The following is a 17,896-nucleotide window of genomic DNA, read 5'->3' as shown; positions in this document are numbered from 1 at the left end:
TTGTAAATGTGATCTTATATACGAAGGTCATTCAATAAATAATGCTTATAATTTCCAAAGTAAACAAACGACCACTAGGCAGACCGGTTGTACGATAATCATGCGACATCGACACTGCAGTAAAACATGTTAGAATAACAGGTCCTCCCAAGTCATCGCATAATGTACCTCGGTGCTTTAAGCGAGAAAACCCCAAAATCTTATCAGTTACCATTAATTTATCGTATTCGTGAACTAGTAATCCCTGGCAACCAGATTTCTGCACGGAATCAAATTCTTTGAACAGCTTTGGAAGGCGATGAGAACCGAGGTCCCATGTATTAGTTCTTTACACCAAGTATCACCAGGGTTGCCTCTGAAACGGGACAACGGATGTTTCCATATACTTCCCTGAAAATAACAAAATAAATTGAAATAACTAATGCACTGCCGATATGATCTACCCAATTGCGACAGTAAATAAACAGAAAGAAAATAAGCCTTTAACATACTAAGACTAATTTGTATCATAGTGGAGTACTATATCACCGCTGTTTCAATTAAATGTTTTATCAGTCAAACCTATATATGGTGGCCTGTAGTGTCCATTCTAATTTTACCGTCAGTTTATAAAATGTGGCGGGCACCTTTTAACTCCGCGAGATTTTATGTCGAAATTGTGTGAATTTCGCGGCCTGTAGAAACTCTCGAGTTTTTCTATCACACGTCTGTCGTAATTTTTGGTCTACACAGTAGACTTAGCCAAGCAAACATATGCCTACCTTAATTGGTGTATTCCTTGTAAAAAGTCGAGTTGAGCATTAATCCTCAGGAAATGTCTCTTTTGAATATTCGCTGCTGCAAATTGCTATCACTCGCAGCCACATTTTACGAGACCATTGTTGACGAACATTGTTGCGGCCTATAATTTTTCCCCTCGACATTTTCTAGAATTTCTACAACACTTTTAAAAAATGCCTCGAATTTCTTTCTGTTCCTCGACTTTTTATAGGAAAAAGAGGGAGTCAAACCAATGACGCTTCCGGTCACTGGATATTTTTACGCCCCCCCCCCCGACATTTTCAACGTTTTTAGCAAAAATGAGGCAGGTTTGTTAGTTGCTCGCGACATTTAATGATGAAACAATAAACTTGCTTGCGGTTCTGAAATGGCCGCAACCGGCCACCATACAAACCGAATATCTAATCAGTGTAACCTATTTTTTGTTGTTGCTTAACCATGCATAATTTGTAGATAACAAACACAAAAACAAGTAGGATTTATGAAATATGTATCTAATTCTCAAGGCCATTTAGAAAATTACCGAACCCAGTCGATAAATATATCATTTCATACAAGTGAGTTCGCAGTGTTTTCATCCAAAATCATGGATTTAACAATCGCGATTGTTTTCATTGTAGCCTTCTTTTTGTCAGTTGTTTTCCTCAGAAGACCAAAGAATTTACCGCCTGGATATTTCGGAATTCCTTATATAGGATCCGTGCAAATGTTGCTAAAGTTTCGTGGTAAAAGACCTCATATTGTTCTGGAAGAAGAGTCCAAACGGCTGGGCAACATATTCCGGTGGTATTTGGGCAACCAAATGATCGTTGTTTTAAGTGGGTATGATATTATTCACGAGGCTCTTGTAAAGAAAGCCGAAACTTTTAGCAACAGGCTACTAGATCCACGAAATCCACTTTTCTCAAACGAAGAAGGAGAATCTGGTATGCATTTATAAGATTTATACATCGCTACAAATGTCATATTGACATCTTTATATTTGCATATATGTAGTATAATCTTGTAAGTAGGTAGATGTTTGAACAAGTTTGTTTGTTTAGTCATCTGTTCAATATCCTAAGTTGCATATCAAACGTTTGTTACTAGTCCTGAACTTAAAAATAATCCAAAAGACAGTAATCAAACCATTTTTGCAATGATTGTCACCAAGGGCATCGGCAGGTCTGGAATTTACGATTCTGTATTCCTTTTACTAAGCTGACCACAGACTCAGTACACTCACGTATACATTGATGTGATTGTAAATGCGAACAAGTCCCTCTGTTTCGGTTAATAAATTGATTTAAACTAATTTAATCATATTTTTATTAATCTGACAATAAATACATACATTTAAAACTATCTATGGAAGACGTAAAAGCTAAAGAAAGAGGAAAGGCGCCACAATTCATAATTCAATATACACTGAAAGACTTTTCTAACGCAACACTTGTTCTTTTTAGTGTATTTGGTGTTTTTGAAGAATGGTTATTGATGAAATTAAGAGTATAGATAAATGAACACTTCATACATGTATTGTAAAAAAACTTACTGTAGTCAATGAATGAAAAAGTATAAAATTTAACAAAAATAAAACATAAGGTACAGATAAAGAATCGCAAAATTCACAACACACGACGATGTGAAATGATTGTTTTATCACAGCTCTTATCACAGGATAAGTAAAACATAATATAAATCAAGTTATATCCAATATATCCTCCCTGAGCTTGTGTAAAACCTAACTACACCTCTGTCTCATGGATATTACATAATTACTCAGAAATGTCTGTGGAATGTTCCTCCATTCCTGCACCAGGGCCTGTTCCAGCTATGGTAGGTTCCAGGGTTGTACCGTCCGCCTGCGCACACGCCTATTCAACTTATCCAACAGGTGTTCAATAACATTCAAATCTGGAGACTTGGACGGCCAGGGTAGCTGCTGATTGTTTTGCCGTTGTCGTAGGTCCGGGGTGGCATGTGCTGTGTGTGCCGGTGCTCCGTCGTGCATAAGTATCATACCCCGTCCACAGACTAGAGGATGAGGAAAAGTGACAGGAATAAGAACGTCCTGTTGATATTGTCAGAATATTCATGAAGTTTATATGTATATATGTATCTTATAACGAGTTAATATTTCCCTACAGTGATATATTATTGTAGATGAAACAACGAGTTAATGTTTCTTTACAGTGATACATTGTTTTTAGTAGGGTGTAAATATCATGTTTAAACCAGTCGCTGTATGTATACATGTTTAAAGGTCAGATCGTTTAGCTAGCAAATATGCGCGTTTAGAGAGAGATTTTATATCAGTTAGGAGACACACGCTTATAGTGTGAGGGGTTATTTTTTATTGGGAAGAGAATTTTGTTGTTTTGAAGTCAGTTTTGTTGGTTTGTTGAAGTGGTTGAATATAATTGTGGTGATCTTAATTGATCAGGGTTTATTGGTTGTAATTTGTTGTTTTGGTTGTTGAGTTATATCTGTTTGTGAAGATATAATTGGTTGATATTGGTTGAATGTTTGGTATTATAGCAAGATTATATTAGTTGCTGCTTTGTTTTGAGGATATATGTAAATATTGGGTGCTTTAGTTTAAGTTGTTTTCTGATGCTGATTAGATTGTGTGAAGTTAATATTGTTGGATGAATTGTTTGTGGTTTATACCGTATCTTAGAGTTGTAAAAATATTCTTTTTTTTGTGTTCTTCATTTTGTGGTGATTTTATTGTTGTTTGATCATAAGTTGTTAGAGCTTGGGCTCGCCAGGTGTCTTGTTTCGTATAAAGACGTATACGTGAAAAGATATTTCATATAAGTGGCTGATAAATGATGTGTGTTTTGTTTTGGGTGTAAATAATGATCAGAGTTCTTTGTTTTGGGTGTAAATAATAATCAGAGTTTGTTGTTTACATGTATATATTGATTTGAGATAGAAAAGGATAAAAATACCTAAAAAAAATAGTGTTAACTAAACAACAATTACATGCTAGTTTTCCAACTGAGAATATTTCACTTTTATGTCAGGCGGTGCTGCCCAGCCTCCATATCTTGGAAATTGATTCTAGTATTTATTACTAAATCTTTTCTTAGATTAAATAACATCAAGGCAGACATTTCTCCTGACAATTTGGGGGCTCGTCCGGGATATTCTCTTTAAGTTGGAATCTTTTCTGGCAAAATATTGTTTGTTAAACTTTGATAAAAATTTTGTTAAACTTTAAAACCTTTACGATCTGTTGGTAAAATGTAGCAGTGTAAAATGCTGTTAGGCAAAAATCGATAAATCTGTTGTAGTGTTATACAAGTAAACTCTCTGTACAATAGAGTTAAGTAGAGAGTTATATGTATAGAAGCGGTGACGGGCTGTGTTTAAAAGTTTATTTAAACTGAAGAAGTTATTGCATTTTAGCAGGAGAGCACCCTTTGTTGAATACTGTTTATACGGTGATAGAATTAAGTGGTCCTTGGGAGACATTTGTTTCGATAGTTTGAGTCATTGTGTTAATAAAATCTGGAAACAAAGTGATCCCTCGGAAGCATTAATCACAACAAAATTACAAGAGAACTGCAGACTCGGTTTGATTGAGTCTGTACATGAGGGATAATGAAAATGTGCAACATCCCTCACGCCCCCTAGCACCGGCTTGAGCGGTACTCAATTCTCAACACTTAATAGTGCTGGCATCAATGATTCCGAAGGACCAGAAAGATATAACAACACTGAAGTGAAGTACGGGGCAACTTTTTACAGCTGCCACACAGCACTTGACACCTGCTGTTGTGAAGTATGAAAATCTGGAAACAAAGTTTATATCGATGATAAAGATATAACTTATAATTTGTTGAGGTTATAAACATCAGTAGTTGATTAAAGTTTATAACCGGTGTTCAGTGGGTGATTATTCATAAAAGTGTTTATCATAGTTGAATAGAAAGTTTTTGCTGCCGGTGCTCAGTTGGTTGTTTTATTAAAGTTTACATTGTTGTTAAACACTACGGGAAGATTATTATCGGTCCCCTGGTTGTTACTGTTGATACAAGTTCATTGCCGGTGCCCGGTAGGTGCCACTGTTATATAGAGATTAGATTTGGAATAACGATTGTCGGTGCTACAGAGGTACACCATTTTGTTGATTAATAAGTGTTTACTTTACGGGTTTCGTAAAAGTTTATTATTTCTTTAATAGTAATCCATTATTAAGCAATTATGGATTATGAGAAATGGGTATCATTGGGAGAGAGGCTTGGGTTGAAGGACGGGGAGTTACGTGATTATGTTCAAAAGAAAGAATCAGAATATCTTGATAGAGAAGAGAGAAATATTAGACGTGAAGAAGATAAACGGCGATTAGAGTCCGAGCGTAAAGCAAAAGAAGCTGAACGTGAGGAAGAGCGACGGCGATTTGAGGCAGAGCGTTTAGAAAAAGAAGCTGAACGTGAGGAAGGGCGACGGCGTTTTGAGGCCGAGCGTCTAGAAAAAGAGGCCGAACGTGAGGAAAAGAAACGTTTATTTCAAGCTGAAGTAGAGATGAAAATGATAGAGCAAGAAATAGAATTAATGAAGTTAAAAATCGAGGCTGGGGATCGCCTTGATACCCCGCCTAGCACCGGTTTGAGGCCAAGATTGCCTAAATTTGAAGAGTCAAAAGATGACATAGATGCTTATATATAGAGCGTTTTGAAAGATTCTCTATCAGTCAAGGATGGAAAGAAGACACATGGGCAATAAGCTTAAGTTCGTTATTAACGGGAAAGGTCTTGAAGTTTACACTAGTATGCCTCCTGAGCAAGCATCAGACTATCAAGAATTAAAAACAGCAGTTTTGAAAAGATACCAATTAACAGAAGACGGTTTCAGAAATAAATTTAGAGAGAGTAAGCCGGAACAAGGGGAGACTGTTAACCAATTTATGGCTCGCTTAGATAGGTACTTTAGTAGATGGACAGAAATGGCCGACGCTGCGGATACAGTAGATAAATTGAAAGATCTTATTATTAGAGAGCAATTTGTCAAAGTTTGTTCAACAGAGCTAGCTCTTTTTCTAAAGGAACGAAAGCCTAAGGATCGTAGAGATGTCATCTCTTTGGCTGAACAATACTTAGAGGCTCATGGCGGTACAATTACAAATAGTAAAAACTCAAAAATTGCCAGCTTTTCAAATAAATTACCAATACGCCTTAATCAAGGTAATTTATCGAAACCAATACAGCACTATCACAGAGAAAATAGAAAAGTTACATGCTTCATATGTAATAGAGAGGGTCATGTGGCCAGAGATTGTCGAGATCAGACTAAGAAAAGATATGGGGCTGCTGCAATGTCATATGGAGAGCAAAATAGAAATTACTTTAAAACAAATCGGGATTCTTCACCAAGGAACTGGCGTAGTAGGCCTGGAGAAAATAGACGTGATGGGAGATCAGATGATAAGAAAGTATCGGGGTTATGTATGTCAATTTCTCCAACAAGTTCTTATGATGGTTGTATTGAAGAGGGGAAACTTAAATTAGCCAATGGTAATTCTGTGCCTGTCATTACAAGCAGCTGTACAATTGAATCATTAGAAGGTGAACGTCAATTGGATCTGAAACTAGGATATGTTGGTAATCAAGAGGTGAAAGTTCTTAGAGACACTGGTTGCGAGTTAGCAGTAGTTAGAAAGAAGTTAGTGGAAGAAGATCAAATGCTGAATAAAAATTGTGTCATGATAGCAATAGATGGTCGGGCCAGGTTGGTACCTATGGCAAAAATAGACATTGATACACCTTATTATAAGGGTAAAATAGAAGCTATGGTTTTAGAGTCAGCAATTTGTGACTTAGTCTTGGGCAATATTCAGGGTGTACTTGATAAGCCAAATGAGAAGTGGGTTAGCCGAGAAGTAACAAACATAGCTGCTGTTGTTACTAGAGCACAGGCAGAAAAAGAGAAGAAAGCAATGAAACCTCTTAAAGTTCCAAAGGTCGAAGATAATGAAATTACGGTAGATGTTCTTAAGAAAGAACAATCAAATGACAATACGTTACAGCGTTTGTGGCAGTATGCTAGGGAAAATAAGATCATGAAAACAAAAAGCGGTAACAAATTTAGATATGAAGTAGAAAAAGATGTGTTGTATAGAATATTTGAGACGGTGAAAGGTGATTTGAAGTCTGAAACAAGACAAATAGTTGTTCCTAGTAAATATCACAAAAGAGTTATGTCATTAGCTCATGAATCTATAGTGGGTGGGCATTTGTCTGTACGCAAGACTTTAGACAGGATACAGTCTAGTTTTCACTGGCCAGGTATTTCTAGTGATATAACTAGATTTTGTCGTTCCTGTGACATTTGTCAGAAGACGGTGCCCAGGGGTAGACTTCAGAAAGCTCCTTTAGGTGAAATGCCTATTATTGATACTCCGTTCCAGAGAATTGCGGTTGATTTGATAGGGCCAATAACGCCTGTATCGGAAAAGGGAAATAGATACATATTAACTGTAGTTGATTATGCTACACGTTACCCAGAAGCTGTTGCTTTACCAAGAATTGAGACTGAAAATATAGCTGAAGCATTGTTAGATATTTTTGCAAGAGTAGGTTTCCCATCGGAAATACTTAGTGATAGGGGTAGTCAGTTCACGTCACAACTTATGGAAGAAGTTTGTAGACTAGTATCACTAAAACAGTTGTTTACGACCCCTTACAATCCAAAATGTAATGGTCTTTGTGAGAGAATGAATGGTATTTTAAAAAGCATGTTGAAGAAAATGTGCCAAGAAAGACCTAAGGATTGGGATAGATATTTGTCTGCGGTTCTCTTTGCATACAGAGAAGTCCCTCAGTCAAGTACAGGGTTCTCACCATTTGAACTTCTATATGGAAGAACTGTTAGAGGTCCCATGCAAGCACTAAAAGAATTATGGACAGAGACAGAAGTACCAGAGACACGTAATACGTATGAGTACGTACTAGATTTGAGAAATAGATTAGAACAAACATGCAAGATTGCTAGAGAGAATCTCAGCAACTCACAAGAAGAGTATAAACATCATTATGATAAGAAAACACGACCAAGAAGTCTTAAGAAAGGAGACAAAGTTTTATTGCTCCTGCCTTCAACACACAATAAACTGATGTTACAATGGAAAGGTCCATTTGTTGTAAGTGAAGCAGTTAACAAGTTTGACTACAAAGTTAAAGTAGGTGATAGAATTGGAATGTACCACATAAATCTTCTGAAGAAATATGAAGAAAGAGAAGATAGAATTTGTGCGAGTGTAGCTGTAATAGAAGCCGAAAATAATGATGATAATGGGGTTGTTGATGATGAAAATCTTTTAGAACTAGTAGACACACAGAGTGAAGAGACGTACAGAGATGTTAATGTTAATGATCAATTAACACTTGAACAAAAATCAGAAGTAAATGCGTTGCTTCAAGAATTTGAGGATATTTTTACTGACGTTCCTGGAACTACAGATCTTGAATCTCACAAGATTGAGTTGACTGACAAAACACCTATTCGTGTTAGACAATATACGATACCATATGCAAAAAGGACAGCGGTAGAGGATGAAATTAAGAAAATGCTTGAATGTGGTATCATTGAATCAGCAAATTCTGATTATAATTCTCCAATTGTTTTGGTGAAGAAAAAGGATAATACAAACCGCTTTTGTATTGACTTCAGACGACTCAACTCTGTAACAAAGTTTGATACAGAACCAATGGGTAATGTTGAGGATGTGATGGCGAAACTTAAAGAAGATAAGTTCTTCACGAAAATTGATTTGACCAAAGGTTTTTGGCAAATACCAATTGAAGCAGAATCAAGACATCTCACAGCATTTTCTACAACAGAAGGTAGTTACCAATTCAGAAAGATGCCATTTGGAATGGTCAATTCTGGTGCAACATTTAATAGAATGATGCGGAAGTTGCTTTCCGGAGTGAATGATACTGATAACTATGTTGACGATGTGCTTGGACATACGGTTACATGGGAGAGACACATGAAGATGTTGAGACAATTGTTCGAAAGAATACGAAACGCAAATATCACAGTTAAGCCTTCTAAATGTATGATTGGATTTGAAAGTATACCATTTACCGGTCATGTTGTTGGCAAAGGACAAATGCAAATGGAAGATGACAAATTAGTCAAAATTAGAGACGCTATGCGACCAGAGTCAAAGAAGCAACTGAGATCATTTCTTGGTCTAGCTGGATACTACAGAAAATTCATTGCTTCATTTGCAGAAATTGCTTCACCCTTGACTGATCTTACGAAGAAAGGACAGCCAATTAAAATCATATGGAAACCAGAACATGAAAAAGCCTTTACGACATTGAAGCAAGTACTGACACGATCACCAATACTACGACTTCCAGACTTTTCTAAGTCGTTTGTTTTACAATGTGATGCCTCAGATACCGGAGTTGGGGCTGCACTTCTTCAACAGTTTGATGATGGTCTGCTTCCAATAGCTTACGCGAGTAAGAAATTGTTGAATAGAGAAAGAAACTACTCGGTTATCGAAAGAGAATGTCTTGCAATGGTATTTGGAATAAAGAAATTCAACAAGTATTTGTACGGGAAAGAATTTGAGCTACATACAGACCATGCTCCTTTAACGTATATTCAGAAATGTAAAGTTGAAAGTGGCCGCATAATGAGATGGGCATTATTTCTACAGAACTATAAGTTTAGAATAGTAGCTGTGAAAGGAAAGGACAACGTGTGTGCAGATTACCTAAGTAGACTCGATACTTGAAAAGAGACATTGTAGATTATTCATTTTGTTTGAAAACAGTGGAGTGTTTTCTTGAGTAGGGGGCTGTCAGAATAATCATGAAGTTTATATGTAGATATGTATCTTATAACGAGTTAATATTTCCCTACAGTGATATATTATTGTAGATGAAACAACGAGTTAATGTTTCTTTACAGTGATACATTGTTTTTAGTAGGGTGTAAATATCATGTTTAAACCAGTCGCTGTATGTATACATGTTTAAAGGTCAGATCGTTTAGCTAGCAAATATGCGCGTTTAGAGAGAGATTTTATATCAGTTAGGAGACACACGCTTATAGTGTGAGGGGTTATTTTTTATTGGGAAGAGAATTTTGTTGTTTTGAAGTCAGTTTTGTTGGTTTGTTGAAGTGGTTGAATATAATTGTGGTGATCTTAATTGATCAGGGTTTATTGGTTGTAATTTGTTGTTTTGGTTGTTGAGTTATATCTGTTTGTGAAGATATAATTGGTTGATATTGGTTGAATGTTTGGTATTATAGCAAGATTATATTAGTTGCTGCTTTGTTTTGAGTATATATGTAAATATTGGGTGCTTTAGTTTAAGTTGTTTTCTGATGCTGATTAGATTGTGTGAAGTTAATATTGTTGGATGAATGTTTGTGGTTTATACCGTATCTTAGAGTTGTAAAAATATTCATTTTTTTGTGTTCTTCATTTTGTGGTGATTTTATTGTTGTTTGATCATAAGTTGTTAGAGCTTGGGCTCGCCAGGTGTCTTGTTTCGTATAAAAGACGTATACGTGAAAAGATATTTCATATAAGTGGCTGATAAATGATGTGTGTTTGTTTTGGGTGTAAATAATGATCAGAGTTCTTTGTTTTGGGTGTAAATAATAATCAGAGTTTGTTGTTTACATGTATATATTGATTTGAGATAGAAAAGGATAAAAATACCTAAAAAAAAATAGTGTTAACTAAACAATTACATGCTAGTTTTCCAACTGAGAATATTTCACTTTTATGTCAGGCGGTGCTGCCCAGCCTCCATATCTTGGAAATTGATTCTAGTATTTATTACTAAATCTTTTCTTAGATTAAATAACATCAAGGCAGACATTTCTCCTGACAGATATTAACAGCAGTCAGCTTTACTCGAATGATGATCGAGTCGGTCTTGGTATGTAGGGACACACCAGCCCAAACCATAACGGAACCACCGTCATACCGGTCACGTTGAATGAAGCAGGCGTCGTTCAACCGTTCCCCTCGCCCTCGATTAACTCGAACCCAACCGTCACTATGGAACAAATTAAAGCGGCTTTCATCCGTTAAGAGGACTTTTGCCTTCTCTGCACGCGTCATACGCTGATGCCGGCGAGCCCACTGTACCCTCTGTTGACGATGAAGTGCAGTAAGGACAAGGTCACTATATGGTCGTCTCGTTCAAATGTTCTGGTCTCGAATATGCCTGATAACGGTCTTGCTACTAATGTGTCTGCCATGTGTACCAACTGAGGTTAATGCAGTCGATTCGGCGGTCTTAAATCGGTTTTAAAGATGAGTTGCAATAATCTGGGCATCTTGTACAGGTGTTGTGACCCTTCCACGAGGCTTTGCCGCCGATCGTCCTCAACTTGGCCGGTGCGTTGGTACTTTTACAGAAGTCTGGCTATGATAGACACATTTCTGGCAAAAACTTGCGCCACATGAAAATATACACACAAAAGTGATATTTTTTTATCCAATTATAGGAAAGTAAATATAATGTCTTGAGCAAATTATTTGTCTTATCACAAATATCATAAATAAAACAGTGTTAACTTCGAACTATTAGTATTTAAAAATTTGATATAAGACAAACTTACCTGTCTCGCTGAATGACCTGCTTGAAGCATGTCGATTGCGCGTGCGTGCTCTTGTAATTACATGCGAGCCATTTTACGTTTTACAGGATGTCTATGATTTTTCAATGTTGCTAACTCAATACTATAATAATATTGAAATAAAATCGAAAAATTTTGCCAAATTCGATTTCCTCGTGTAAAAATTTGATTTTAAACCTACAGAATGTGCGGAACCGATAATCCGTCATGGATGAATGATTTCGTTGAAAATATTTGCAAAAAGTAGTCAACCCGATTCTGGTAAAATATAAGTTATATATCTTGAACTGTTTTTGTGAAATACGAATTTAAAAAGTGTTGCGTTAGAAAAGTCTTTCAGTGTATTTTCTTCAGATTTTTTTTCCAATGTCCAGATGATGAGATTTATGTCGCACCATCATAGTATAGGTCATATGGCGACTTTCCAGCGTTACTGGTAGAGGAAAACCTCATGTGCCCCTCCTTGCATTATTTTAGGCATGAGTGGGCACCTAAGTAGAACCACCGTTGTTCCGTAAGAATCCAAAGTATTTGGCGCGATTTGGACCTACAGCTGTGCGAGGCAAGTTTATTGAATTCAACAACCTTTGTAACTGGGCCACAGACGCCAGCTATAGGTTAGATCACTTTATGTTTGATAAAATGCAGAGTATGAAAATTATAAAACACATTAAAGTGACGATAACTAATGTGCTTGTAATGTCAGGAATTGTGACAGGACAATACGATCAATGTTGGAAGGAGTTACGACGCTTCACGCTTCAAGCTCTTAGAGATTTTGGAGTGGGGAAAGCTTCTATTGAGGAAAAGATAGCTGTAGAAATAGAGACAGCAACAGAATATCTGGAAGGCAGTAACGGAAAACCTACATCAATGAATGATTTAATGCAGAAGGTGGTAGCAAATGTTATCTTTGGAATCATCTTTTGTAAAAGGTTGGATATTTTCACTCCCTGTTTCAGACTTTAGTTGAAGTAGCAATGTTTTTGACAAATAACAAGTTAAATATGCACCGGCATGCCTGTGATTCGTTTAAAGTAATAATGTTAAATCAAATATATATCAATTTTGAGTGCATGGACTTGCAAATGCATAGAAATATAATCACAGTCCGACACCTGAGTGGTAAATTTCAAAGCATTTGAAGGATAAACATGCTTATAAGAAAGAGAATTTCTGAAAATAATTATGTTCGACTACATTGAGCGGAGAAGTAATTTTCCTTACGTCATTTGATTAATTGACGTCAAATATGACGTCATATGACGTATACACATTCCCTTTTTATGCTGTGAATATATCGTGAAATAATGCACTAGACTGTTAAATAGGGTACTTTGTGAAGCATATTAGAATTGAAGAGTTTCAATATAATATAATTTTCTGTTTTTCAGGTATGAATATGACGATCCGGAATTCGATAAAACTCGAGCACTGACTAACATTGTTGTAAGCGGTGCAGGTGCCGTCAGCCCATCTACCTTTATGCCAAAATTTCTTGTTAAGTTGGTCAACCGGAAGGTATGTCCGCTGTTATTTTTATTAGCCAGAACGTTTATCTTCAATTACCCTAAAGTTTGTATTTACTTTACCAAAATTTATGTAAGCTAATCATTCGCTCAACCGGGATATATGTCATATGTCAACTGGCGGAAAAGGTATGTATTGATTAAGAAGAACAATAAAATAGGGCTAAACAATCTGAAGAAAGGTACGTTCCTCAAGAGCAATTAAAACACAACCTTTATTTAAAATGAAAATTGCCGACTCGGCTAGATTGAGTCTGCTCATAAGGAGAAGGAAGTACAACACCTCTCACGCCCCCTAGCACCGTCTTAAGTAGAACTCAATTTTCAACACTGTAAAGTAGTGTATTTTATGTTGTTGAGTGGGTTACTAATTTTTCGTGTAAATTATATGTTGATAACAAATCATTAATTATCAGAATATAATTTTACTCTTTATAATGAAGATACTACTTTAAAAAAAAAAATTCTCATATGGTACCTCATTTTCGCATACACAGCCGACATAACCAGACTTGTGTAGAGCAAAACAAAGCTGAATTTTATCTATAACTGAAATTACAAACGTAATCAAATAGATATAACTTACTTCAATTCATTAAATTTAAGAATCATGAAACATCGTCTCTTTCAGTTTTTGGTTAGATTCATAAAAATCTAATAATTAAATTTCCTTCCACGTGCAAAACTTCTTTTGAAGACACTTGGGCATGTTCAAATATCCAACGAGCAAGAACTGCAATGCAACGTTTACAATTAGCTAGATGGTAGGGTGACAATCTGGGATAAAATGAACATTAAAACAAAGGTTGCCGTATATCAAAAGAAAAATTATTAAATAATCCATCATACATAAGAGAGCCTTTTTTTAAAAAAAAACTCCATGTTTTGATAATTCTTATTAATCGCTTTCTGGATGTATACACTTCTGTCCAAAATAATTTATAGTTTGTAACAATCCTCGAAAACATGTGTTTTTTTCAAAAGGTATTAAACTGTCTAATCAAAAGTAAATTCTTCTTAATCAATTCCATTATATATTCTTTCCTCCTGTCAACTCAATAGCGGACGGAAAGCTTGAATGAATACTTATGCCTGGTTTCACTGAGAAAGACTTATAATTGTTTAACGACATGGCGTAACTTTTAAATTGTAACTTTTTATTTTTTAGCATTGTTTGTTTTACTTATTAAAGGAAACGATCATTCATCATTTTTGTTTAAAATACCATCTTTTTGTAAATATGGAAATCTGGAAAAATGGATATTCCTCTACAGCAATGAAAATAAAAGCTTTTATATTGAATTGAAGACCTGGTTTGGTGTGCAAATTTTTAAAATCTCCGCGTTCAAATCGTTTGCCAGTCATCATAAGGCCTTTTTCACATATTTAAAAGGATTTCATCTGAACCAAGACCATATTCAATAAATAAAATGACCTTCAAACCCCTAACTTAATGTTCTATGCAGTGTTAAGAATCTAGAAAAGCGACTAAACCAAAATAAAAATTAATTTTCGTTTAACTTTTCAACAAGGATTTTGATGTCACCGAGAGCCGGTGGCAAAGTGTCAAGAAAATGCGCAAATATGTGTTCCAACAAATAGAAGAACACGAGGCTACGTTTGACAGAGACAACATCCGGGACTTTGTTGATATCTATATCCAAACTAAGACTGAAGGGGACGAAAGCATACGGAAATTTGTAACAAGTAAATACTTATGTTTTATTTCAATCAATTCCACGTTTTCATTCATCCTCGTGCTGAAATTTAAATGAAAAGAAAGTAGAATTCATAGAGTTCACCATCATACCATATCGTGTTGTTCAGGTCTTTCATTATTTGCAAGCTGTCTGGTAATTTATAAATGCGTTGTTTAAAATTAAAACATTTCTATTCTAGTATTAACAATCATTCAAATATGAATAACCTGTATTCGTGCTTATCAGACTGGTGTTATACCCATGCCAGAAATTTCATCGAGTGCTATACAATTGCATGTTTTTGATGACGTAATTTTCCCGTTATGAATGATGTTGTAATTTTATACGCTGTTGTTGTAAGAAAATAGAAACGGATATAATGCCATAAATTTCCATGAAAATTTGTTTTATTAAGGTAAAGAATTTAAAATGCAATAGAATATCATAGAATATGCAAGAAAATAATATCTGATATATGTTTGCGGTTCGGATCGGAATGTCCGTCCCTCGATCTCAACCGCAACATATAACAGATATTATACATGTTATAAGTCCCGTCAAATATGAATTTACCTGCTAATTTTTGACAATTGTATTTATACATAATTGAATTAACAGCACTGTTTTCTTTTTTTTTGTTCAGAGGGAAACATGTTCCGCGTTATCTTTGATCTATTCTTTGCTGGTTCTGAAACTACGTCAACAACGTTAGATTGGGCGTTTTTATTTATGACAGAATTCCCGGAAGTCCAGAAAAAATGTCAGGATGAGATTGATAAAGTAAGCATTCTTAGTACATGTATAGTGAAATACATTAATTATAGTTGCAAAACTGTATTTTGTAGTTTGATTTACTATTTCCGAAGTATTTTACAAGTTTAGTTTTGCATTGTTTGTTTCTGTTATGTTAATATAAAGTTCCTGACAGGTTAATTGGCCCAGAATATGAGGATGTAAACTAATAAGAGTGGTGTCGCTAGTCCCGACATTTGTTTTTACACTCAAAATTTTCATGAACAAGCATATAATAGTTCCGCAGCACAATTCCTTAGTATGGGGAAAATGAAAATATTTTCATAAATTTATAGTAGCCGTGATTTTTAACTATTTACTATATAAAGGTCATATAAAAACATATGAAAATCGGCGTTACGTCCAGTATTATAAAGAAAACTCAAGGCCCAACTTGAGTACAAGATTAAGTTGCTTTTCCGGTAATGTCTTGCTGCTGCCTATTACTTTTTGTAGGTTTCTTAGTATCCGAATACAGTGCTCAGTCGCCAGAGCATTTTCAAGGACATTAATTTCACTCAATATGTCGGAATGTCTTAACAAAATTCTATGTTATGAGAACATTTTAACGAGACAATATGTTAATGATATATATACATGTATATTGTATGTTTTGAAGTAAAGTTGTTCACAGCTAACTTAAACCTGATGTTTTAATGACAATTTTTCAGGTACTTGGTGACAAGGTCATAGAATATTCAGATCGTACCAAGCTTATATACGTAAATGCCGTCATTATGGAAATTCAGAGATGTGCTCATTTAGGTTATCACATTTATTCCAATTCTACATAATCTCATAGAATTTCATCGTTACTAGCAATAAATATCACAATCCAATCTTTATCAATATATATGTAGCATTTAAATACCTTTATCATCGTTACTGCTTGATATTATATTTTCTATAAGAAATGGGTTTTGAATCTGCAATAGTTAACCCAAATGGAGTCAAGTCTTGTTTACTTTTTTTTATGTATTCTGTCCTTGTAACTGTGAGCCACTATTACTTGTACATACATGTACGGAATACAACCTTTACTGCTACAGTTCGTCAGTTTTTGGAAATAGCCTAGTTCCTGCCATGGATCTGATTTTCTATACAGCTGGACTTTAATGGAAAATTGTTATGTTAAAGAACTGGGAAACTATACAAAATACATGTCCAATGTTGCGAGGTCATACTTCACAATTATAGCGTGACCAATTATTTCAACCTTGCTTCTACTGATAACAATTGTAACAAACAAGAGATGGCATCTGTATTACAGCCACCATAAGTAGTTTTATGAGTGATTTAAATCTTATGAAAACAGCTATTTAAGATTGCATAATTGGCCTCAGACCTAATTCATTTCGTCACCAGTCTATGGAACAATTATAGGTCACAATCCCTGTTTCGAGAGCGACTTTGCAGCCAAAGAGTGTTCTTTGCTGCTCCCTTGGTACGATATTTAATTCTTTATACGAATATAATTGTCACAAAATAATATTTTGCAGTACCACTGAACGTCGCGCACGGCACCAGTGCAGACACGTCACTTGGAGGATACAATATTCCCGCTAAAACCATGATTATACCTTCACTCTATTCTGTTCATATGGATACAAAGTATTTCTCGAATCCAGAAAAATTTGATCCAGACAGATTTCTAGATGGACAGGGTAACCTGTTAAAGAACGAAGCTCTTCTGCCATTTTCAACAGGTGAGATTTTATTATTTGGACTCATACATTTTGGTAAACATGTTTCTTTTTTGTACACAGCATGTTCTATGTCTAATGATGTATTTGTTATAAACTCTTTGCATTTCATGTTACACAATGTACACTATTTTTGCAGAGTGTTCAATGTCCCCAAATTAAATATCTTATAATTTACGTAGGAATGTTAAAAGCTATTGCTTCAGTTGCAAGTTATCTCACTATCGTTTGAACCTTTTTCTTGTAATTTTTAAGTGTGCATCAGGTAGATTTGATAAGCGATATAAAAGCTAATTATAGATTTTATAATGAATCAATTTTTGACTTTTCGACGGGTGAATATTACATAAAATGATAAATAAATAATACAAGGATGTCGGGTTCATAGCAGTTGAAAGGTTCAAATTTGTGATATAATATATTCTTATTATTCTATATATGATGTAATTAGTTTTAATCTCTTGGGTATGTTGTGGTTTAGGACCCCGTGTATGCATTGGCGAACCATTGGCAAGAATGGAGCTATTCTTAGTGTTTGTTTACCTGATCAAGAGATTCAACTTTGCCAGAGAAGATCCAAACAAGCCGCACACACTGGAATCCAAACACTCGCGGGTTACTAACATTCCATTGCCTTATAAGTTGCGGGCTACCAAAAGAAACTGACTATTCTAAATATAAAGAATGTCTGCCGAAACGGATTTTCAGCTACTTTGTTTTCATTGGTTTCCTATACATTTGCATTTTAATGTAAAGGTTAGATATGAATAAAGATTAGTATTTT

At 35.2% G+C, this 17,896-nt stretch overlaps 1 protein-coding gene across 1 annotated transcript; it reads left to right on the top strand.

Annotated features, from left to right (window-relative positions):
* The first annotated feature begins 1,254 nt into the window (after nt 1–1,254).
* Nucleotides 1,255–17,799, top strand: LOC132743164 (cytochrome P450 2B4-like). Its single transcript, XM_060731691.1, has 8 exons — nt 1,255–1,706; nt 12,095–12,323; nt 12,783–12,909; nt 14,450–14,624; nt 15,261–15,397; nt 16,081–16,174; nt 16,909–17,115; nt 17,594–17,799. The coding sequence occupies exons 1-8, from the start codon at nt 1,262–1,264 to the stop codon at nt 17,776–17,778; spliced, it is 1,599 nt and encodes a 532-aa protein (XP_060587674.1). The 5' UTR covers nt 1,255–1,261; the 3' UTR covers nt 17,779–17,799.
* The last annotated feature ends 97 nt before the right edge of the window (nt 17,800–17,896 follow it).

The sequence above is a fragment of the Ruditapes philippinarum genome, unplaced genomic scaffold, assembly GCF_026571515.1.
Source record: "Ruditapes philippinarum isolate M1 unplaced genomic scaffold, ASM2657151v2 ctg9974_1_1_1_1, whole genome shotgun sequence".
NCBI classification, from domain to species: Eukaryota; Metazoa; Mollusca; class Bivalvia; order Venerida; family Veneridae; genus Ruditapes; species Ruditapes philippinarum.
This window is presented reverse-complemented; position numbering and strand designations above follow the sequence as displayed.

Coding starts and splice junctions, on each gene's coding strand:
- LOC132743164 (XM_060731691.1), top strand. CDS start 1,262: ATGAAATATGTATCTAATTCTCAAGGCCATTTAGAAAATTACCGAACC. Junction 1,707..12,094: donor AAACGAAGAAGGAGAATCTG/GTATGCATTTAT, acceptor TTGTAATGTCAG/GAATTGTGACAGGACAATAC. Junction 14,625..15,260: donor CATACGGAAATTTGTAACAA/GTAAATACTTAT, acceptor TTTTTTGTTCAG/AGGGAAACATGTTCCGCGTT.